The sequence below is a fragment of the Hemitrygon akajei genome, chromosome 20 (genome assembly GCF_048418815.1).
Source record: "Hemitrygon akajei chromosome 20, sHemAka1.3, whole genome shotgun sequence".
In the NCBI taxonomy this organism is placed as follows: Eukaryota; Metazoa; Chordata; class Chondrichthyes; order Myliobatiformes; family Dasyatidae; genus Hemitrygon; species Hemitrygon akajei.
In genome coordinates this window covers 41,072,488-41,096,658 of record NC_133143.1, presented here as the reverse complement: position 1 = coordinate 41,096,658, position 24,171 = coordinate 41,072,488, and the positions used below count along the sequence as shown (strand labels likewise).

At 38.7% G+C, this 24,171-nt stretch overlaps 2 protein-coding genes across 3 annotated transcripts in view; one reads left to right on the top strand and one right to left on the bottom strand.

The window, feature by feature from the left end:
• wrnip1 (WRN helicase interacting protein 1) overlaps nucleotides 1-24,171 on the bottom strand; it is a 59,382-nt gene that overhangs the window by 14,969 nt on the left and 20,242 nt on the right. The window contains exons 2-5 of the mRNA XM_073024207.1: nucleotides 17,807-18,001; nucleotides 17,264-17,499; nucleotides 1,212-1,444; nucleotides 107-262 (exon numbers count right to left, since the gene is read on the bottom strand). Of these exons, the coding sequence (XP_072880308.1) occupies nucleotides 107-262; nucleotides 1,212-1,444; nucleotides 17,264-17,499; nucleotides 17,807-18,001 (820 nt within the window). The remainder of the gene's footprint in view (nucleotides 1-106; nucleotides 263-1,211; nucleotides 1,445-17,263; nucleotides 17,500-17,806; nucleotides 18,002-24,171) is intronic.
• Nucleotides 17,289-24,171, top strand: part of mylk4b (myosin light chain kinase family, member 4b) — a 189,944-nt gene continuing 183,061 nt past the window's right edge. For both annotated transcript variants that reach the window (XM_073024204.1, XM_073024205.1), the window contains exon 1: nucleotides 17,289-17,547. The gene's annotated coding sequence lies outside the window, so the exon portion shown is untranslated. The remainder of the gene's footprint in view (nucleotides 17,548-24,171) is intronic.

Sequence of the window (24,171 nt, the reverse complement as noted above, 5' to 3'; positions counted from 1 at the left end):
TCAATGAAATCCCCTCATTCTTCCAAAGTTAGTACAGACCCATTCTCTCCACTCAACTGACCATTACTAAATTCAAAGATTTGGCTTTGCCATACTGAAATCTTACCTATATCTTCACTGGCAAATCGTATCAGTCGCCTCGCAACATATAGGGGATCCTCGCCACCTTCCAGCATCCTGGCCAGCCAATAGAGAGCAGACTTCTCATCTGAGGCCCGCATGGTTTTGTGTAATGCTGATATACAATTATAATGTTCCTCACCTTTGAAGTAAACAGGTATTACATGGTAATTGACTTGGTGACTTTATCACTATTTATCTTGTTTGCTAGTTAAACTACAAGTGTCACATTTTATCCTTTAGGTAAAGTGATCTCATACTACTTGCCCCTCTATTCTAAAGAATCTAAGCTTTTTAACCAAACTATTTTAGTCATCCTTTCCAATTTTTGGCTCTGTATCATTAATAACTATATAACATTTTTTCTACTTGAACATGCACTATATAAATGCATTTGTTATTGCTGCTGGTATTGAGATAACTTCATATACTCAAACAATAAACTAACCTTTACAACATTCTTATACTGTACATTGTTCAAAGCCTACTTTGGGTTACAGTTCCAGGAACTACTTTTCACTTCCAGTAGCTTACCTTTACATTGGTAAAATGTACCCTTGCTTCAAATGGCATCCTATATCACAGAAAATTATTTGGTGGAACTTAGAGAGAACATACAAAGGTAAAGTGAGGATTAAAAAGATATTTATTACTGACATTTACAGTAAAACTCCATAATCCAGCATTCGATTGCTTGGAAATCCTGATGGTCAGCCACCTGGCTCACTTATTAGACTGGAATATGACAGAGCATGAACTAGCTGTGCAACCAGAGCTGGGTTTAGGGTCTAGAACACCAGCATTCGGGATCATAACTAGTTTGCAATGAAGCACTTGTACATTTCCTGCTGCCTTTAAACTCACTGGAGAATTTAATTGTACTATTTTATAATATGTAAAGCAAAAATGAAGTGTAAGTGTTTGGGTATTAACATAGTAACATACAATACGTACTCCAGAAAATTAACCAGCCTGGCAAAGTCTAAAGGGTGCTAGATTATCAGGGTTTTACTTTACCTGAAATTACTACTTCAAGAATACACCTTTAGTATACTGGCAAGGGTTTTCAGTTCAACGTATAAAGATTTTACCTGCTCGATCGTATAGTAAATGTGACCTTTGAAGTCCCTCCTTTATCTGTGTTTCTTTAATAATAATCTTCCTTGTTGGAGTACTTTGTTGCCCATTATTGTTCTGTTGTTTTTTCGCTTCTGCAATCTTTGCCTGAATTGCAAGGTGAAGTCCATTTAAAGCTGCCCTCGCATCACCATCAGAAAAATACGCAACACTCCGTACTGCTTCTGGCTCAATAAAGATCTGAACTCTGAAAGACAATAGTTAAAGTTCAAGGACCGTGACCTCATTTTTAGCCAGCTTTTGAAAGAAACTCCTACAATGGCATCCTATCAGGAACTTCCAAAGCAGACTACAAAAAAGTTAGTATGCCTGAGATATAGTCACATTCTATTTTTGGACATGTACCAACCAGCTTGTGTAGAAATCACAAGCACTGCAAGTGAAAAATTAGGTCAGATAATCAGGTTAATTATCAATAGGTGACCCAGAGAATGCAAGTCTAGAGGCAACTTTCATTCCACATATGAATGAGAAACCAACAGTGTGGGCTGCTGTTGTAAAGTTTGCCTCAGTGAGATGCACAAAGCAGGAATATCAGCATCACTGTACACAGATAAATAAGCTGTGAAACACAAAGATGCACATAAGAACTGTCTGGAATCTTATCAGTGTAAGTTGGCACCTTTCACAAAGAGGAGAATAATTTGGGACAAATAAATAAGACTAAAGAAATGGGTTCTTGATCTTTATTCTTTTCACCCGTCCTTCCTTTATCGTAGCTTGATGCGAGAAATGAATTTGAAGTTTAGAGTAAGGAAGATTACAGTAATGATTACCAGGTGTCAATGTACAGCATCTAATCAATATTATAATATAGAAATGTTATGGTTTTGCATTTAACAATAGGTCATTTTCAAATAACTGTTGCAAAATGATGCAAGCTGTCAACAAAGTATCCTTCTGGTATCTACTGCAACCCCTTTCTGCAGAATGTAAAAACAATGATAAGTTAATTGAATGGGTATTGAAAACAGGAATTGGGTCATATTTTACAATTGATTATCATCTGTTTGACATGGCACAAAAGTCACTCTCACCATTCAACAGCCAACATTTCTACCACTCAGGATTCAAAAGTGCATGGCACCGATATAACTTTACCTCCCTGTAGGACCAAATGGTGCATAACAAGGATCAGTAATAGTAACTCAGGCTGAGTTATACAGAGTTTTCATCCCTTCGCCCACCATTTTATCCCCAAAGGAGAGAGTGCTGCTAATTACTGCAATGCATCAGTGATGAAACCTTGGTGCATTGGTTTTGGTTAATATTGTCATGTCTGGTTAGTGAAGGGCTCTTGAACTTTCTCTTTTTTTCCCCATCCCCTTTCAGCATTACAGCTGAAGATAAGGATTAAGTTTTCATTATTAGCAACAACACACACAAAATGCTGGAGAAACTCAGCATATCAGGCAACATCTATGAAAATAAATAAACAGTTCTTGTTTTGGGCCGAGACACTTCATCAGGACTGGAAAGGATGGGGAAAGATGCCAAAATAAAGAGGCAGAGGAAGAGGAAGCAGGACAAACTAAGAAGGTATTAGGTGAAACCAGGAAGGTTGGCAGGGGAAGGGGGGGTCGGGATGAAGAAAGAAGCTGGGATGTGATAAGTGGAAAAGGCAAAGGGTTGGGGAAAGAAGGAATCTGATAGGAGAGGAGAGTGCACCATGGATGAAAGGGAAGAAGGAGAGGCACCAGGAAGAGGTGATAGGCAAATGAGGAAAATAGGTACATTGGTGAGACTCAATGTAGATTGGGGGCTGCTTTGGCGAGCATTTCAGCTCCAACCACAGAAAGTGGAATCTCAGTGTCCAATTCCTATGCCCTTTCCCATTCTGATATCTTGGACATCTCTTCTGTCATGATGAAACCATTCATATAGGAGGAGCAACATCTCATATTCTGTCTAGGTAGCCTCCAATCTGATGGCACAAACATTGATTTCTCCAACTTCCAGCAATTTACTCCCTCCTTCTTACAACTTCTTCGTTTCCCCACTCTGGCCTCTTGCCTCAGTTTACTTTTATATTCCATTGTTTCCTTTTTTATGACTTTTTAGTTTGTCTTCTGTTGTTTTTTTTAAAAAAGCTTCCAATCCTCTAAGTTCCCACAAATTTTTGCTCTATCTTATGTCCTCTCTTTGGCTTTTATATTGACGATGACTTCTCTTGTCTGCCTCAGTTAGGTCATTCTGACTTTGGAATACTACCTCTTTGGGATGTATCTATTCTGCACTTTCTGAATTACTCACAGAAATTCCAGCCATTGCTGCTCTGCCATCAACCCTGCTAGTGTTCTTTTCCAATCAATTTTGGCTATTTCCTCTCTTACGCCTCTGTAATTCCCTTTACTCCACTGTAATACTGATACATCCTCACTTTAGCTTCACTTTCTGAATCTGTAGGGTGAATGCTATCATTTTATAAACACTGGTTCCTAAGAGTTCCTTTACCTCAAGCTCTCAAATCTATTCTGGTTCTTCGCACAACATTCAATCCAAAATATCTAATCTCCTAGAGGGTTGTAACTTGAACTGCTTTAAAAGGTTATCTCATAGGCATTCTACAAATTCCCCCTCTTGGGATCCACCAGCAACCTGATGTTCCCAATCTACTTGCGTATTGAAATCCTCCATGACTATCGTAACATTGCCTTTTTGACATCTCTTCCTCCTGTACTCAGAAGAATATTCTTTGAGAAGGGGAGGTTGGGTTTACATACCGTGGAATGCAAAAGCCTGGGCACTCCTGGTAAAAATTTCTGTTACTGTGAATAGCTAAGCGAGTAAAACATGACCTGATTTATAAAAGGCATAAAGTTAAAGATGACACATTTCTTTAATATTTTAAGCAAGATTACTTTTTTTAAAAAAAATTTCCATCTTCTACAGTTTCAAAATAACAAAAATGGAAAAGAGCCCAAAGCAAAAGTTTGGGCACCCTGCATGGTCAGTACTTAGTAACCCCTTTGACAAGTATCACAGCTTGTGAACACTTTCTGTAGCCAGCTAAAAGTCTTTCAATTCTTGTTTGGGGGATTTTTGCCCATTCGTCCTAGCAAAAGGCTTCTAGTTCTGTGAGATTCTTGGGCCGTCTTGCATGCACTGCTCTTTTGAGGTCTATCCACAGATTTTTGATGAAGTTTAGGTCAGGGGACTGTGAGGACCATGGCAAAACCTTCAGCTTACGCCTCTTGAGGTAGTCCATTGTGAATTTTGAGGTGTGTTTAGGATCATTATCCTGTTGTAGAAGCCTCTTTTCATCTTCAGCTTTTTTACAGACAGTGCGATGTTTGCTTCCAGAATTTGCTGGTATTTAATTAATTCATTCTTCACTCTACCAGTGAAATGTTCCCCATGCCACTGGCTGCAACACAAGCTCAAAGCGTGATCGATCCACCCCCATGCTTAACAGTTGGAGAGGTGTTCTTTTCATGAAATTCTGCACCTTTTTCTCCAAACACACCTTTGCTCATTGCAGCCAAAAAGTTGTATTTTAACTTCATCAGTCCACAGGACTTGTTTCCAAAATGCATCAGGCTTGTTTAGATGTTCCTTTGCAAACTTGACGCTGAATTTTGTGGTGAGGACACAGGAAAGGTTTTCTTCTGCTGACTCTTCCATGAAGGTCATATTTGTGCAAGTGTTACTGCACAGTAGAACAGTGCACCACCATTCCAGAGTCTGCTAAATCTTCCTGAAGGTCTTTTGCAGTCAAACGGGGGTTTTGATTTGCCTTTCTAGCAATCCTACGAGCAGTTCTCTCATAAAGTTTTCTTGTTCTTCCAGATCTCAACCTGACCTCCACCGTTCCTGTTAACTGCCATTTCTTAGTTACATTATGAACTGAGGAAATGGCTAACTGAAAATGCTTTGCTATCTTCTCATAGCCTTCTCCTGCTTTGTGGGCATCATTTATTTTAATTTTCAGAGTGCTAGACAACTGCTTAGAGGAGCCCATGGCTGCTGATTGTTGGGACTAGGTTTGAGCAGTCAGGGTATTTATAAAGCTTTGGAAGTTGCATCACCTGGCCTTTCCTAACGATGACTGTGAACAAGCCATAGCCCTAACAAACCAATTAAGGTCTGAGATCTTGGTAAGAGTTATCTGAGAGCTCAAATCTCTTGGGCTGCCCAAACTTTTGCATGGTGCTCCTTTCCATTTTTCTCACTCTAAAATTGTACAAAACAAAAATAATACACTAATCTTGCTTAAAATGTTGAAAAGAATGTTTCATCTTTATGACTTTTGGAGGTCAGTTCATCTTCTAACAACAACACACACAAAATGCTGGTAGAACACAGCAGGCTAGGCAGCATCTATAGGGAGAAGCGATGTCGACATTTCAGGCCGAGACCCTTTGTCAGGACTAACCGAAAGGAAAGATAGTAAGAGATTTGAAAGTAGAGGGGGGAGGGGGAAATGCAAAATGATAGGAGTAGACCGGAGGGGGTGGGATGAAGCTAAGAGCTGGAAAGGTGATTGGCAAAAGTGATACAGAGCTGGAGAAGGGAAAGAATCATGGGACGGGAGGCCTCAGGAGAAAGAAAGTGGGGGGGAGCACCAGAGGGAGATGGAGAACAAGCAAACAACTAAATATGTCAAGGATGGGGTAAGAAGGGGAGGAGGGGCATTAACGGAAGTTAGAGAAGTCAATGTTCATGTCATCAGGTTGGAGGCCACCCAGCCGGTATATAAGGTGTTGTTCCTCCAACCTGAGTTTGGATTCATTTTGACAATAAAGGAGGCCATGGATAGACACATCCACTTTTTCCAACAACCGTTTTCCTTCTGATGTCCAGGCAGAAATATTATCTTCCATTTTATTCACTCTATCAATGGTGTCTCCTGTTATTTCTTCCAAGTTTTTAATTTTCTTGTCCATTTTGTCCTGTCTTTTCATCATTTTATCCATAATCTTCATATTTTTAATATTTTTTTTATTACTTTTAATGCTTTTAATTCATGCATTATTTGCACCAAAGATTTTATGTCTCCAGTATCACCTCCAACCTCTTCCTGTTGCTCTTCTTTGTTTGTCTCTTCATCTTCGTCTGATTTAACCAGAGAATCTGATTCCACCTCATATTCACTTTCAGTTCCAATCATAGCTGGGATTTGTAGTTTGGGTTGCTCATGTTTGCGCATGCCCCTTCCTTCACGCATGCGCAATTCCTGTTGCTCTTTTTTTTTGGAAACGGTTGATGTTGCCGCAGTTTCCTGTTCTGTATCGCCGGAGGAAAGATGCACTTGAGCCCGAGGCTCTTTCATGGCTGCCGGCCTTGATTCTTTTCCAACTTGTGTTGTCTTCAAAGTACTAGTTTTTTTCTGCTTCTGTTTAGGAGACATATCTTAAGACAATCCTGAGTAGTTTAAAAGTAATTTTTAAAAAGTATTTACTAACTTTTCTCCAGTTAAACATTATTTAACTGTTTTTTTTACGGGAGAGCTGGATTTCCATGTCTCGATCCTGCGTCATCACGTGACGTTCCCCTATGTCTGTTTTCTTGAAATGACACATTGCTTATATTTACTCAGTGGAAGAATACCTTGTTTCCATTTACATGGAAATTCCAAGTACGTGCTCCAAAAAAACTTGTAAGTTGTTAGATATGTTACTTGTACGGAATGCACAATGATGAAAGGAGCACCTATAGTTTGCACTCACTGGAACTGATTGCACCCATTTTAGGTTCAGCATTAAAATGACAACAGATGAAAAGTATAAAAATTCTCAGAGCTATAGCTATGGAGACACCAACATACCAGCTGATCTGAGGATATGGGCTTTTACTATGAAGGTTAAAGACCAACAAAGATAACATTTCCCCATATTTTTCTTAGTTATTTTTTCACGTCTGATTACATGGAGCCAATTTGCGTAGCTGGACTTCTATCTTTAAAAGTCATTAAATAATCTTCAGACTATTTTTGTTTTAGATCTTATCACAATCCTTCAAAAGCATAAGAATTTTTAAAAATTGTGACCGTTAAACTATGAAACTAGAAGGTTATCATAAAAACCAGTCAAATTAGATTACAACTGCTTAATATGTAGTATATATGAAGCACATTGCCCACTTTTTCTGTTGTTAATCCATTTGTTTTTTTAATTGGTTAACCAGGTTGCTTTTTTAATAGGATAGAGAACTGTCATATGAGCACTCTAAATGCCTGTCACTGTTGCTGGCAACATTAATTTCTAAATTCCTGTTAACGAATGTATCTCATCCCATTTAAATACCTTCAGTTCATCAACCATAACTGGTATCTGATTACAACACTTGCTTATCTTGCAGTTGATAAATTCCAAAGGAAAGGAAAGAGCCTGGGGTGCAATAAAGCTGAACCTTTTTAGCAGGGCAGCTGAACTTGTCATGCAGTCATACCTTTTTTGAACAGGAAACCATCCAGATTCCTGTTGTGGTAAAAGCACATGAACAGCTGTGCTCTTCCAAAACCCCTTGCTGATTCTCAACTGATACCGTACTCCACACAGTCCAAGGACAAGGCTGCAACTTCAGTTAGCTCCAAGGCAGAACCAAATTGTTTGGCAGGTTAAAGAAAATTATGTTTTGCAATCTTTGAGGTGTATTGGCATGCTGACAATGCTTTTTATGATGCTGAAAGCACAAAAATTTTTAATGTTGGTATCAAATTTAAATACGGTTCAAAATAAATTAAAAATACATGGAGTCAGAATGAAATTATTTTTAGCAAGGACGTGAGATTGCATAGCAGGGAAGTTGCCTAACACTTGAAAACAGGAGCAAGGATCACAATATGCAGCTAATCCACACTTGTTCAATAAGATGAGGACAGTGCCCTTCCTTTCATAGTAGTTAGAGGTATGGTTCATTTTTTGTAGGTGTGCAGAATTAATGACTCAATGGTCAATAGAATATGCATAAAGCTTTTCCAGAGGAGACTTTTGTGGAAGAAGTGATCGGCGCGAGAAACTGCCAAGTAACCACAGTTAAGTTGATAGGGAATGTGGAAAGGGATGCAGCTTTGAGTCAAGAGGCCAAGAAAAGAGATATTCAATGGACAATAAGCAGCAGCACAAGTCAGTCCTAGGTTATAAGGACAAAGTTAAGCTGATCAGGTTATAAGACAAAGATAAGCTACACTACATACACAATGGAACAAATGGTCTGCCTTTCAGCTTTTATGCGAAGGTGTACATAGGTAATAAATGGGATATGTAGCCTGATCATCGGAGAAAACTTGGTTTAGTCAAGGCTAGTATTCGCACAGCTTTGAAAATCAGAAACACATCAATAAAAAATGTGTGGTGTAATCCACACGTGATATTAGACTTACAGTTTCCAGTTACTCAACATGAGCCTTTTCTTTTATTACAAGTTCAAATAAGTGCGAATCATGCAAAATAAACTGAGGCAATTCAGAAATGTACCAAACTCCTTGCTGGTTTGTGGATTAACAGCAGCATAATAACTTATTTTAGGGCAACTACAACCAGTGTCTTTGCACATTCTTAAGACATAACTAGATAGATTCATAATAAGGGGCTGTGATGAAAAGATACGGGGTAGACAGGAATGCAAGTTGAAGCTGAATTCAGATATATCATGAACTTACTGAAAGGTAGAGAAGACTCAAGGAGCTGACAAGATGTGTATGCTTGCACATACATGATCACAAGTGGAATAATCAAAGCAACAAAGTTGAAGATTTTAACATTTAACTAACAGAAATTAATTAAGGAAAAATATAGTGGCTAATTTAATGCACCCTCAACTCTTGTTCCCCATAGAGAGTTCATCATTTTTCTGCAAGTATGTAGCAGTAACATTAATTATGGGTGACTTTTTTTTTTAAATGAAGAAATATTTGGAATACTTGTTCTCAGCTACTTCTATTTTTTTTACCACATACACCTGTGATGGCATTTTTAAAAAGTAGCATTCAATAACAAGACAGAAACACAGCGAGAATTTAGTTTTGTTTGTCCAATTGTTGTGTTGGGAGGTATGTTTTTCAAATCTACACCAAGAATCACCATACCAGCTTTTACAGAAAAGTAAGTTACCAACACATAAAGCACATTCTGGAACACATCGGCTGTCAAGAAAATAGCAAGTCTTACGTACTTAATGACAAAATGACAAACAACAGAGGCAAGCACTATAAATAGTTGAGACATTTGAGTTTGCAATCTAATCCCAACTGCTCAGAGAACAGTTGTAAAAACTACATTTATTCTTGCTGTTTGCATTGTAACCTGACTCCTAGATTAGATACTTCATCTAAACACGCCACAGCAACTATCTATATTTATCCTCCAGATTTCATTTAAAAATAAATCACATCAATAAAATCCATTTCTGAATTTGATACTGCATATTTTCTTTAAAATGATGCACTGATTTGAAAATCTGAAAAGCTGATGGTTTAAATGATGATAAACAACAGCATTTTTAAAGTGTCCATGCCATATTGTTAAAATTGGCTGCAACCACACACTGTCTCAGATAACACTTGAGGCAAGAAACTGTATCACTGTCAGCTTTCCTAGACACTGTCTGAATGCCAATGCTTTATCCTACACCCATGTTATCCTGCAGTCCAAAATAAAGCTTACACGATTATTTGACTAAATGATCAGTTACAAACCAAAGTATAACATTGTATATTCATGACATTGTTACATATGGTTAAACCCATTTCAATTTTAATTGCCACAAAAAAAGTGATCTATAGTTTCTCAGAGTGAAATGACAGAAAATCATTGACTTCCTGTATTCTATCAGTGATCTACCATCACTGCTTTTTTACAAACATGATTTTGCACTGATATCCCTTTGGAAGGTAAGTTTTAGTTAAGTTTATATGGGAATATTGAATTGCAGTATTTTTACACTTCAAGTTTGAAATATGATAAAGCAAACACTCACAATCCCACAGGTAAGCACAGAACATCTAGCAAAGCTCCATAACTAAATTTTAAAGGATTAAATGATAACATTGTAAGGGGAAAACAAGGAAATCCTACAAATGAAATAACCGAAGAAAAAATACACAATAATACATTGATGCAAACACAGAGATGCTGCTGAATGAATTCAGTCAGAGAAGGGCTGTCTGTGTAACATTATAGCTGTGTAACTAAGAACTCGTTCTCAGTATTATTTACTAGTTTTATTATTTGCACAATTCATCTTTTGCATATTGGTTATTTGTCAATTTATAGTTTTATAGTTTGTTATTCATTATTTTTCATAAATGCTATTGTATTTCTTCATTATCTTGTAAATACTTGCAAGGAAATTAATCTCAAGGTAGAAAATAATGACATACTTATATGTACTTTGAAATAAATTTACTTAAAACTTTGATTTTTGAGCATTTACCTAGATAAGAGCAATTCAGAATGCATAGCAATAGGCTAACTATCCTGTCAACTTTATCGCTTATACCAAAAGAACTTGGAAAGGAATTCAGAAGGCAATGCCACAGGTTGGCAAAGATAAACTTAAAATCATAATCATTGAACCACAAAACATCTTGTAGAACTTGCATCACAAACACAAGAAAATCTGCAGATCCTGTAAATTCAAAGCAGTGCACACAAAATCCTGGAGGAACTTGGCAGGTCAGGCAGCATCCATGGAAAAGAGTAAACAGTGGACGTTTCAAGCTGAGACCCTTAACCAGAACTGGAAAGGAAGAGGAAAAGTCAAGGTAACAAGGTAGGAGGGGAGTGGAGGAGGAGGTACAAGGCGGTAGGTGATAAGTGAAACCATGATGGTGGGGTGGGGAGATGGGAGTGAACCCAGTAATTGCCCACTCTCCCTGTCACAATTCGCCATTCCTGTTTCCCTCTCTCACCGTATCTCCTTACCTGTCCATCACCTCCCTCTGGTGCACCTCTCCCTTCCCTTTCCTCCATGGTCTCTGTCCTATCAGACTCCCCCTTCTCCAGCCCTTTATCTCTTCCACCAATCAACTTTCCAGCTCTTCACTCCCTGCCCTTCTGCAGATTTCACATATCACCCACTACTTTGCACTACTTCCTCCCCTCCCCCCCCCTACCTTATTCTAACTTCTCCTCTTCCTTTTCGTCCTGATGAAGGGTCTCAGGCCAAAACAATGACTTTCTACTCTTTTCCATAGATGCTACCTGACCTGCTGAGTTCCTCCAGCAATTTGTGCGTGTTGTCTTAGAACTTGTGTTTGAGAAGAATCAATTGGCAGTGGGAAAGGAAGAACAGGCAACAGCTAACTGTACAGTGCAAAAGTTGGCTGCAAAACTTTCATATTAAAATTTCCCTGACCTACTCTTAAATGGAGACTAGCATCCCAGTAAGATTTTATAATGTGCCTGATTGGCCTGAGCAGGAAAAGCCTCTGGTCTGATATCTTTGGCAGAGTAGCTACAGGTGCATCATTTGATGAGCTTCTCATGACACTGCTTCCAAAAACAGTAAAAGAAAGCCTTGGGAGTTCTACACAGATTTGGAATGCACTAAACAATATGACCCCCCCCCCCCCCCCCATTAGAAGATTCTGGGAAGCGACTGAAGAAGAAATTCACAAACTTTAGCAGCCAGCTTATGTCAACCAGCATGTTTATATCAAGGCAGTCCAGATAAAGGATCTCACTCCAAAATGTTGTTTGTCTGTTTCCCTCTGCAGATTCTGCCCAAAAAAGAGGGTTCTTCCATAAACTCATTTTTCACTTCAGATTGCAGTCTCTTGGGTCTCCAATGACTTAGACCATTGGGAGTGAAGGTCACTGTCTATCATTTGTCATCCTACATAGTAATTTCTGATTACTTGGAACGCTGACACTTTGATTTCAAAACAGAATAGGCCAATGGATCAGTTTGAGCCACCAATCTAAGCACTTAGGCATGAAATAGCAATAACAGCAGTTAATCTTTCAATAATAACTAAACCATCTCTTCAACTTTATGGAAGTGACATTCTGACCAAATGAATCTCTGGTGAAAGAGAACATTTTGCACTAAGAAACAACTCACTACACCGTAAGTTAACTTTGTCATCATCATAATGAGCTGTGCCATATGACATAGGCAATCATGGTAACCATGATCGTTCTTGGCAACTTCTTTCTATAGAAGTGTTTTGCCAATGCCTTCTTCTGGGCAGTGTCTTTACCTGAGGAGTGACCCCAGACATATCAACTCTCTTTAGAGATTGTCTGCCTGGTGTCAGTGGTAAGTCCCAGCTGCTCATACCTGCTCCCATAGCTTCATGTGACCCTGATCGGGGTGGGGTGTGGCTAAGCAGGTGCTATATCTTGTCCAAGGGTGACCTGCAAGCTAGTGGAGGGAAGGAGCATCTTACACCTCCTTTGGTAGAGAAGTATCTCCACCCCATCACCCTAAATTAACTTAGATCTTGAAAATATAAAAGGATAATCCTACTTATTAAAGAGCCTTGAAGTACTTAATGAAATACAGCTGGAAACATGCTTTAAAATAACATTAAAATACTTCTCAGCAATGAAATACAGAACAAAGATTTCTCAACCAGAGTACAAGGAGAGTGCCTTGTGGAAATAAAGGAAGTCCTCTGACTGGTCTCCTCCTAGCATCAGATTTTAAATGCATTGTGAAAATTCTGAGTTTTATTTTAACCTCAACACAGAAAGTCAATGCAGTCTATACTACAAACTGCCACAAGCTCCCAACCTACAAGTAATCTCATATAGAGATATAGAAGTCACTGTTATTAAATAAAAAATTACTTCAACATAAATTTCACGATCAAGAACTTGGGAATTCAAGCACAGAACAAAATCAATTCACTGTAATACAAGCCAATTTCTGACAGGCTGGAAATGTTTATTGGGAGATATTCCAGTATTAGAAGCCAATGTGGTATTTACTTTGCTATGGTGAGTGGATATGAATACAGTGCCTGTACAAACCAATTAGGATATTGAGAAGCCACTGGCAGAAAGAGTTGGAGATATGCTGCAACTTTTTGTTTTCTTGTGTGTTTCTCAGTTGAGGGTTCAGAGCGTCACAACAGGTTTTTATAACTACCTCATCGGCTATGGAAAAAGCCAGTCTGTTTGAAATTATAGTGTATTGCTTACTTGGATGATGCCATGAAACACAGAACACCATAGCACAGTACAGGTTCTTCAGCCCATGATCTGTGCCAACCTTTCAATTTATCAATCTAATCCTTCATTTTTCTTTCATCCATGTGCCTACCTAAGAATCCCTTGGAACTCCCTATATCAGCCTCTACCTCAATGCATTCCATGCTCTTACCACTTTCTGCATAAGAAAATAAATCTACCTCTGACATCCCCTTAACCCCCACACTTCCCTTCCAATCACCTTAAAAGTATGTCCTGTTAGCCATTGTTATCCTGAGAAAAAGACACGGGCTGTCCACTCCATCCATGCCCCTTATCTCATTAAACTTTATCACAAAATCTCTCGTCCTCCTTCACTGCACAGATAAAAGCCCTCACTCACTCAGCCTTTCTTCATAAGACATGCTCTTTAGTCCAGGCAGCATCCTAGTAAATCTCCTCTGCACTCTCTAAAGGTTCTAAATGCTTCCTGTAATGAATCGACTGGAACTGAACACAGTAACCCAAGTAAAAACACAAAATGCTGGCAGAACTCAGCAGGCCAGACAGCACCTATGGGAGGAGGTAGTGACGATGTTTCGGGCCGAAACCCTTCATCAGGATCTACCTCCTCCCATAGATGCTGTCTGGCCTGCTGAGTTCTGCCAGCATTTTGTGTTTTTATTTATTTCCAGCATCTGCAGATTCACTTGTGTTGACAATAACCCAAGTGTGGCCTAACCATAGGTTTAATCAATCTGCAACATTACCTTGGTGCTCGTGAACTCAGTCTGCCAACTAACAAAGGGCAGCACACCATATGCTTCCTTAACCACCTTATCAACTTGCACAAGAAATTCAAGGAATTTATAGACATGGAGCCTAGGATTCCTCTGTTTACTACAATAATGAAGCCATGGTTGCCTGTGATGTTGTGAGGAACAACCTCGGTGTTAATTAAATCTCACCACCAACTTCGTTTAGATGAATACAGAACCCTCTACACAGAAATGTATGGGGTGATAACGCATCCTCAGTACAGTATGCAAAATACATATCGTGACACATGCAAACAGTATTTCATTCCAAAATCCTGTACAATTAAGATGAATGGAACTAAATCTCAGAAGTAAGATATAATGCATTTATAAAGCTACCTTGTGTATTCAGCGCCTGTGGATTTTGTGTTCATAAATAAGAACTGCCTTTGACGTTCTGACAAACAAATACATCTAGAAGATTGATAGGACTATTTGTAATCTTGGTAAAAATCTTCCAGTTCATCAGGGAAATTTACAACATGAACCTAATGCATATGATGTGCCTACAGCACTGGCAGAGGTCGAGGACCAGTGCAGAAAAGAATCTCATCTCCAATTCCAGGCAAACTTGAACAATCCAAGTACACAAACTCTCTAATACATAAGCATCACTCCAGAGCAAATGGTTAATTTGTAAATGTGAAGCATAAAATCACTTCATACCTATCAGGTTGAAATTTCCCCTTTAACTTTGGAGTTATTATTTTACTTTTTAATTCATCTTTGAGCATGATTCATTGAAATTTGCATTCTCTGCATTGAAATCTCTCAGGATAACTATTAAGAACATCGAACAGTACAGGCTCTTTAGAGCACGATGTTCTGCCATCCTTTTAACCTACTCCAACATCAATTGGACCCTTCCCTCCCACAAAGTCTATTTTTCTTTCTTGCACGTGCCTCGCTAAGAATCTGTAAAATCCCCCCGAATATATCCATCTCTACCACCACTTGTCAGTGTGCCCCACGCACTCACCATTCTGTGTGTAAAAAAAGCTACTTCTGACATCCCGCCTAAACTTTCTTGCAATTACCTTAAAATTATGCCCTCTTGTATTAGCCTTTTCTGCCCAGGATCTGGGTGCTGGCTGTTCACTCTATCCAGCCTCTTATCGTTTTATATAGCTCTATGAAGTCATCTCTCATCCTCCTTCGTTCCAAGGAGAAAAGCTCTAACTCAGAATCAGACTCAAGTTTATTATAGAAATTATCACTGGCATGTGTCGTGAAATTTGTTAACTTAGCAGCAGCAGTTCAATACAGTATGTAATATTACTCAACCTTTCCTCATAAAATACGCTCTCTAATCCAGGCAACATCCTGGTAAATTCAGCTCTGCACCCCCTCTAAAGCTTCCGCATATTTCCCCTAATGAAGCAACCAGAACTGAATGCAACATTCCAAGTGTGGTCTAAACAGTTTTAAAAAGAAACTACTGCGTAAATCTTTTTTAGTTAGATATTTAACTATTTGTTCACAAAATTGTTGAAAGTATCACAAACCTTGAACAGGAAACTTGCTGCTCAACAACATAATCATGTATTAGATTGAATTGAGTGGATGAACTGAGGATCAAGCAGACACGAAAAATATAAAATCTGACAGAAAGGACGAAGAAAATTTTTAAAATAAAATCAAAATACTTTACAATCAGAAGAAATTAAGTATTTTTTTGAATTATTTGCTTTTAGAGCAGGAAAGGTTAATTGGCAGTCATTGTGTTGTTTAATAGCCTTGTTAATTAATAGATCCCTCCCAATGATTAATTTAAAAGGCAAGTAATGTTCAAGTGAAATGACTTTATATATACAAAAATAAGATGATTCAGTTTGCATGAAGCATACGAGGCCCTATGAATGTTTGATATGGATACTGTGTTGTAGCTGTTTTTGTAATATGCAAGCCAAGGCAGTATGATACGGAGAGCAAGCTGTTTCCCACACAGCAGATTCCACCTCACCATGCAGCTGACGAATCCAATGGAACGCCATAGACCAATATCGTTTGGCACCAACGGCATTGCAGGAGTTATCAGTCAGTGTTGAACTCAACATAGGACTGCCTTAGGGGCTCCAGCTCTGGATTTCTCCTCAGGGTTTTACTCCCAAAGCTTTCTCTGTAAGTGGTACAGTCGCAGGGCAGCAGAGCTTTGAGATCAGTTTTCCTTCTAGATGAGCTTCCAGCCGCGGCTGACAAGCCCCATTCTGCATGAAGCAACTGGTTTTAAGGCACCAGTAACACCTCTTTTCCCCCTTCTCCCGTCAGTAGAAATTGTTCTGCCGGGTTTAGTAGCTATGCCACACCTGAAGGCCAGGAGCTGGACTTGGTTGTTAGAGCCTATTTTGGATGCATGCTGTTGGGAGCGTTTAATAGGTAGTGAGAGCTTATCCTCACTACCACATCTCTACCCCCACCCATGATAACCTTATGGAACCAGGAAATAGTCAGCCAGCAACTTGCAGCATGCTTGCAATTCACATCGAACCTTCCCCTCATCAATTTCCGATTAAAAAGAATTTATTATTTATTTGGTTTTATTTTCACCAATATCAGAAACATTTCCTAATAATATGCTGAAGCGTTCTGCTTGAAATTATAATAAGACAATAATGGAAAGAACCCTCTCACAGATGATAAACGAGAGAATGGCAAAGCTCTCATGAAAAGGCTTATTAATTCAGAACCGTGTAGCTCTGTAATGGGTGTTAACTCAGCTTGTAATTAATAATAAACAAAACAATCCTGCCACTTCACATGAACGAGGGCATTTGTCTAAAGTATTTCTTACAAACAGTTCTATTATGAAGAGAGATCACTTGAACTAGCTTTTATGGGACTTGTCATTAAAGGAATTTAATGAATTCTGTGTAATCAATAGGGCCTGGTTAATCAAATGCACTTTGAAAGAAAAAAAAATCAGCTTTAAGCCAGTCATAATATCTTACAGGGTCATGCTCAATTTGGCATTGTTTTTCTCCCCCTATGGGATCCCAGTTTTCCCTCAGAGATAAAATATAAACACAGGACTGTCCCCTGCTGGCATTATGCCACTAGATTCTGGACATTCTGTTTTGTTTTAAACAAGCTGTGTCTAAAGGGACTTACTCAGACTCTTTGCAGCCATCCATAGAGTCGGCTTCTTTATCCTGTCCTAGTATACTGATCCCAAGGGAGCTTAAAGCACGTAACAGAATAGTTTCCATAGCCTCTACTGACAGCTTCTCAAGAACGATGACACGGCAACGACTCAGCAGGGCTGCATTGATCTGAAAGGAAGGGTTTTCTGTTGTTGCACCAATCAGTGTGATTGTCCCACACTCGACATGAGGCAGAAAAGTATCCTGAGGTTGTGAGGAAGAAAGTAGTTACCACACAAGAGTCAACAAAATGTAAGTTTTCTTTTCAATTATTTACAGCTCTCTCTGTCAAATAAATAAGGAAGCAAATAAAATGGAGAAATTGTAAATAAAGTAATCCAGAAAGTCTGTCAAATCTTGGCATGCTAGTCTTGCTAAATGATTATACTGTGCATGAAAACCTTTTTCTAATTTAAGTATTCAGTTTATCTCAAGAAATATTTTCAATATTATCAAAATGCCTCAAGACATTCTAATTCCCAAAGTTTCAGTTACCAAATGAGTTCTTTACCTGTTGTGTTTTATTGAAGCGATGAATTTCATCTAAGAATATAATTGTTTTTCTTTTGAGTAGCTTTTGTTCATTCTGAGCTTGTTTTATCACCTCCCGAACATTATTTACGGTTGCATTTGCAGCAGAAAGACTGACAAATCTTGTACTGCTCTGTTTTCTGCTGTTGTTCGCTAAAACATGGGCTAATGAAGTCTGGAAGAAAAAAGTAATTTGTTTTACGACCTTCGGTAATACAGATACTTCTGAGCACAACTATCAAGAGTGCGATCTTGGATCAACAATTAAAACTAATGCAATTCTACAATAAATCAATAGGATATTAATGGCAAAGTTGTAGATATTGTAGAATATGGTAGGGTACTGAAAACCAAGCATGCCAAGGAAATACCTGAACGATCAAATTTAATAGGACTCAATTTAAGGAAAATATTACAATCTACTGCCAGTAGGGAATGGTCTGGGTGGTGAATGTAAAATGTGACAAGATCAAAAGATCAGCTAATGAGGAAGACGTGTGGTGGTTTTCTTGTGAAACCCATAGGGTCTCTCCTGACCAGACAACAAAATACACAGACTCCTCAGAACTCTTTTTGAATCAGGAGCAAGTTCCTGGCATGGGCAAGCAGACACTGCTTAACCTTACTCCGGATTCAGCCTATAAGCATATCTGCTTCCAGTACTGTGGGTGCCCCATGCATCTGTGCAAGAAATCATTGGCATGCACTAAGCAAACACAAATTAAACTTGTTATATTGACACCATCCTCTCCACCCTTCACCACAGACTCACATCCAGCAGGTGGGAAAGACATGGCAGGCTCATGAATCCATCCACAAAATGAAAACAAACAAAATACATTTGACTTGCATCAGCTGTTAGTGATCTGAAACTACAGCTGCCTGTCCTGAGCACTTCTGTGGAAATCATTCATCTGTGTGGGGGTAGAGGGGATTTTTTTTGTCTCATCTTGGTGCAATTCCTCAAAATAAAATCTTGAATTTTACAATAAATAGATTTGCTTGAAATGACAAAACAGTCTACCAACATCTGTACAAATCAAAGACTTTTGAGACAAGGGCCCTGTAACTTAGAGACACAAGAGAGGTTACTTAACTAACAGACTAGACGTGACAAACCAATTGCCATGCAGCAAAGACAAGAACTATGCACAACCCTGACTGTTGAGTTTTCCAGAGCTTTGTGAACCATGATCAAAAGGACAATTCCATCTTGCTCATTACATAACTTTAAAAGAGGACCATTTTCTCCAGTGACTCATGACAGCGCATTGGCTGTGGACCACCTCTACTGCACATTTTCAGTAGGATCACAAGGGTTCAGTGGTGTGACTAGCAGATCAGCTGCCCCTCAGCACCACAGATCCAGATTTGTGTGCTGTTTGCATGTTCTCCCTACGACAACACACATTTTTCATGAGTGCTCTAGACTGGCAGTTGGACAGTATAATCTAATTCCTGAGTACATACAGTACTGTGCAAAAGTCTTAAGCATAAATATATATCTAGGGTGCCCAAGGTTTTTGCACAGTACTATGGTAATTTTATGTATGGCACTGTACTGCTGCAAAAAACAACAAATTTCATGACATATGTGAGTAATGATAAACCCAATTCTGATATGGATCTCTTTGTGGACTGAGAGTGGGAAGGAGGCAGGGAGAAGGGAGGCATGGTTGGAAAAAAAGAGAAGGGAGAGGGAAGCACCAGAGAGACATTCTCTAATGATCAATAATCCAATTGTTTAGGCTGGGTATGTCTGCACCTGTACCACCCCCAGCCCATGGCACTCCTGCTCTGCCACATCTCCCACAACACTCTGGTGGCCCTCCAGTTTTGCCATTTCCAACATCGTTTGCTCCCGCCAGATTTACAAACTCACTCTCTGCTCCATGTTGACCAATGCAGTACTGTGCAAAAAGTTTTAGGCACCCTTGCTATATATGTGCCTGAGACATCTGCACAGTACTGTATATGCTTGGAAAATCAGACTGGAGTAGGTGGTCAGATGAGATAGAATCGCTTGCATGGAAATGAGTGGTGGTACTACATGGGATGCAGCAGAGACTGGATGGGCTGATTGAATACCTTGTTGTTGTAAGCAAAATCAAGAGATGAGAAAGACCCAGAGGCTGCTTTGGTAAAATATTGGAAGCAATGGCCCATAATCATATCCCAAGTCAACATCAGCCAAGTAAAAAGAACAGATCTTCAGTGGAATAGAAGAGAGGGTCTTGATATGCCCATCAGAAGAATGACAGGGGCACATCCCACTGCTGGTGCAGTATGGCATTTCCTTCACCAAGACTGTCTGAACTGGAACCTCTAAAAAAAAACAAATCAGGCAAAGATACATCAAGAAGAATTTTAGCCACTGTATGCATGATTGTAGACATTATCATATCAGCTGAAGAAAACAACTATTAGATAAACGCACAAGATCAGATGAGAACTTTCCATGTTAGAAGTAGGCATCCAAATCATGCTTCCCTCCAGGCAACCAAGAAATATTTTGACAATGTTTGAATGCATTTCACTCTGTACAAACAGCACAGAGGTGGTGAAAGGCAGAAATTTACCACTACAGTTCCATTAGTACATTAAATGATCTACAGTGGAGGCTCCAAGACTTTGAATTAAGTAAATTAAATAGGAAGTATGAATCATTAGTCTTAGCTGTAACACACTATGGATATGGCAAAGAGAAGCTAGCAAAGCAGGAAAGGAAAAATGGAGCAGAGCAACTGACAAAGTAAAGGCTCCAAGTTGACCCAATACACATCAAGTATCTTGAATTCTGACGAGATGAGCAAGAAGTGGTGAGCATCTTCTAAGTTAAAGGAAAAACAATTAAAATTTGAATGGACTAATAGCTTATAGTTATTTTTGTTGAGGTGGAAAGTATTATTTGACAAAAACCTTTTCCTTTAAATGCTGATTAACAGTATTTAAGATTTTAAAACAGATACCATCCTTTCCTGTTGAAAGTTATTTTCTTAATTCCATATTATATCACAGCCCTGAATCCCATCTTTCTGATGCATACAGAAACCATGACAAGCCATTTTGCTTATCTTATCATCAATCATAGTAGATACATAGCAGCAGATGAGTTGCAGCTCCAGCCTTTAACACTCTGCACCTTGTCTATGCAGCATGGTTGGTAGTGTGCCTCAGTAGTAAGGTTGATCAACTACTCTACCCACCAACCAACCCCTCCACACCCCAACCATCACCACTTTATCATTTCCTAGCAATCACTTTACATACAAACACTGTTGTGCCTAGCGTCACATTATAGACATACAACCTATGTGTATAAGCTATCATAACATATCTAATTTACTGTATTGTGTTCTTTATCTATATGTTTTTGTTCTGTGTTGCATGAGATCCGGAGTAATAATTTTTTTGTTTTCCTTTACTCTTGTGTACAAGAAATTACATTAAACAATCTTGGTAACAAGAATTATTGTGGAAGTTTATTGAAAATCTCATTGGCTCTTGGTATAATCACATCGCTCATAAATATCTTTCAAGTGGATTGACAGAACAACTAATTTAGAGAGCTTAGATGCTTTCCATTTGGTCTATCTGGAATGTCAACCATTCAATGGATACTTGGATATAAAGTTAGATCAAACACAGCCCAGGGGAAAGTATTTTACATAGATGGTTGTGATTCTCTTTCTTTTAAATGGTTCCTCTAGCGTGTCGACATAATCCTTTGAGTTAGAAAGGCAACCAGCTGCACAAAATAGAAACAAACTGTAAACAAAGATTACTTTAACCAAATTAGCAATGTTCATGGTTAACCACCATAAAATATATAAAAAACAGAGCACTGAGCAAGAGAAGTGGCAAACAGTAATTATAATTCTTTGGTGAATACTTGAAAATATATTGCTAAATATCCAAGCAGAATGTGACATTTTCCTGCTCTTCCTACAACTAACATTTCCCATGGAAGTAAACATTTATCAGGTTTGCCTATGTTATTCATTGAAAGTAAAAGAGCTCTTTTTCTTGTTAACTTAGTGGCAGTTTTGAAATAGTGAAGAAATGCTAGGGCTCAGTATACTTAGGTCAGTTGAAATGGATCAGACATGCTGTTCAACATTAATAAATCTATCACAGGCAACTAATAAAAGATAAAAATAAACCCAATGAATCACAATATCTGTAATATTCTTTATATCTATATCATTCTACAAAATCAGCAATATTTAAAATACAGTTAAGTGCATTGGTAGTGAAGTGATCACTATGTAATAACAATGTGAAGGGATTCAAGAGCAAAACTTTGATCTAATTATTATATAAATCCATGATTAGAAGGTTTCCTCAATAACTATTGCAACCACACCGCTTATTTTTGAGAGTCTGAGAGTTGTAAGATAGTCAGGAAGGAGCTTAAGAAGGAACTTGGGAGAGCTGGGAGACATGAGAAGGCCTTGGCAAGTAGGATTAAGAAAAACTCCAAGGCATTCTATGTGTCTGCGAAGAACAGGAAGATACCTAGAGTGAGGGTATTCTTCAGTGTTCACCAGGGAGAAGGACCAACAAATGTAAGGTTAACATAGAACAGACTAATGTGCTGAACCATGTTGAGATCAAGAAAGAGGAAGTGTTGGAGGTTTTGAAAAATTTTTGGATAGCTAAATCCCTGGGGATGGAGAGGATATGCCCCAGGTCAGTGCAGGAAGAAAGGGAAGAGATTGCTGGGGCATTAACAACGATCCTTGTCAACAGGAGTAGGCCCAGAGGATTGGAGGATGGCAGAGCGGAGGAATGTTTAGCGGAGATATCAGAGGTAGGCTTTTTTTATTTTATTTTTTAAAACACAGAGATGGTAGGTGTCTGGAACGCACTGCCAGGGTGGTAGTTAAGGCGGATACAATAGGGACATTTAAGAGACTCTTAGATAGGTACATGGATGTAAGAAAATGAATGGATATAGACTGTGTAGGAAGGAAGTGTTAGGTTGCGGAGTACGCACAAAATGTAGGCTAAAGGACTTGTACTGTGCTTTACTGTTCTATGTTCTATCAATCAGAGACATCACCTCCCAAGAGAAAGGCAAGCAGGAATGTTTTCATTATTTCTTTCAGTTAGTTTTAAGGTTTTGAATTGAAGTGTAACATATAGGTGTATTCCTTAGCTTTTAAATGTAAAAAAAATAACAAGTTTAATATAATTGCGAATATATTTTCTACATATCCCAAGTATTACTGAATGTTTGTAAACAACAAAGACATTGATACTCACAAATGCTCTTCACTGTATCTTTAAACTGGTGAGCCAGGTTTATGTTGGTGAGCCAGGGTAGATAGAGCCTTATTGGGTATCAAAGTGGCTCTGTGAGTCCAGCTGACTGCTCATGCTCGGTCAGCCTCAGAGCGACGCTGGCCTGTGCCACGTGCTGCAGACTCCGTTCCCAGCAGAACTCTCAGCCAAGGAGCCATGCCGAAGCAAACAGCACAGCTTTGGGGCAGAGCCCGTGGGATCCACAGATAGTTGGCTGCATAACTGAAATTGTCAGCAGGGGCAAACAGCCAGTGATCCTGGGGCCAATACAAGCTGTGTTCTTTTGACTTTAGGTTTGGGATTTCTTCCCCACCTACAAAGTGTTTAAATCTACTCTAACATATCCCATCACAACATATATGGTTGCCTTTTCTCAAAGAAAGAAGGGAAAAATGCATATTCAACCCTTCTGAATAGATACATTATCATTATTCTCTTAAAAAATAGTGGAGGTGTATTGTTTTAAATGCTGAGGGTCTGAAAGGCATTGGTGTCCAGAGAGATTCAGTGTCTTTGTACACAAATTACAGAAAGTTAACGTGTAAATTCAACAAGCATTAAGAAACCAAAAGATACTCTGGCTTTTATTGCAAGGAAATCAGATACCTGAGCAAACATCTCTTACTGAAACTATTTACTGATAGGACCAAATGTGGATTACTGGTCTCTTGCCTAATGATGGAAATACTTCAGATTTAAATAGACAGACAGGATAATAATCTTATAAAAGAGAGCTTAAGACAACTAGGTCTGAACTGCTGAGTTTTGTAGAATGAGAGGTATTCTCATTGAAGCATGTACAATTCTTACAGTGGTTGATAGCACAGATGAAGGAATAAAATCGCAATCTGCTCTATTGTCAAAAGCTAAGATCACAGTCCCAAAATATGATGACAATAATTCTGGACTGAGAAAACATAGAATTTCTTCACCTAGAGAATAGGAAATCTTTTAAATTCTTTACTCGAGACTGCTGTAGGGGCTCAGTCGTGGATTATATTCAAGTCACAGCATGGAAATAGACCCTTCAGCCCAATT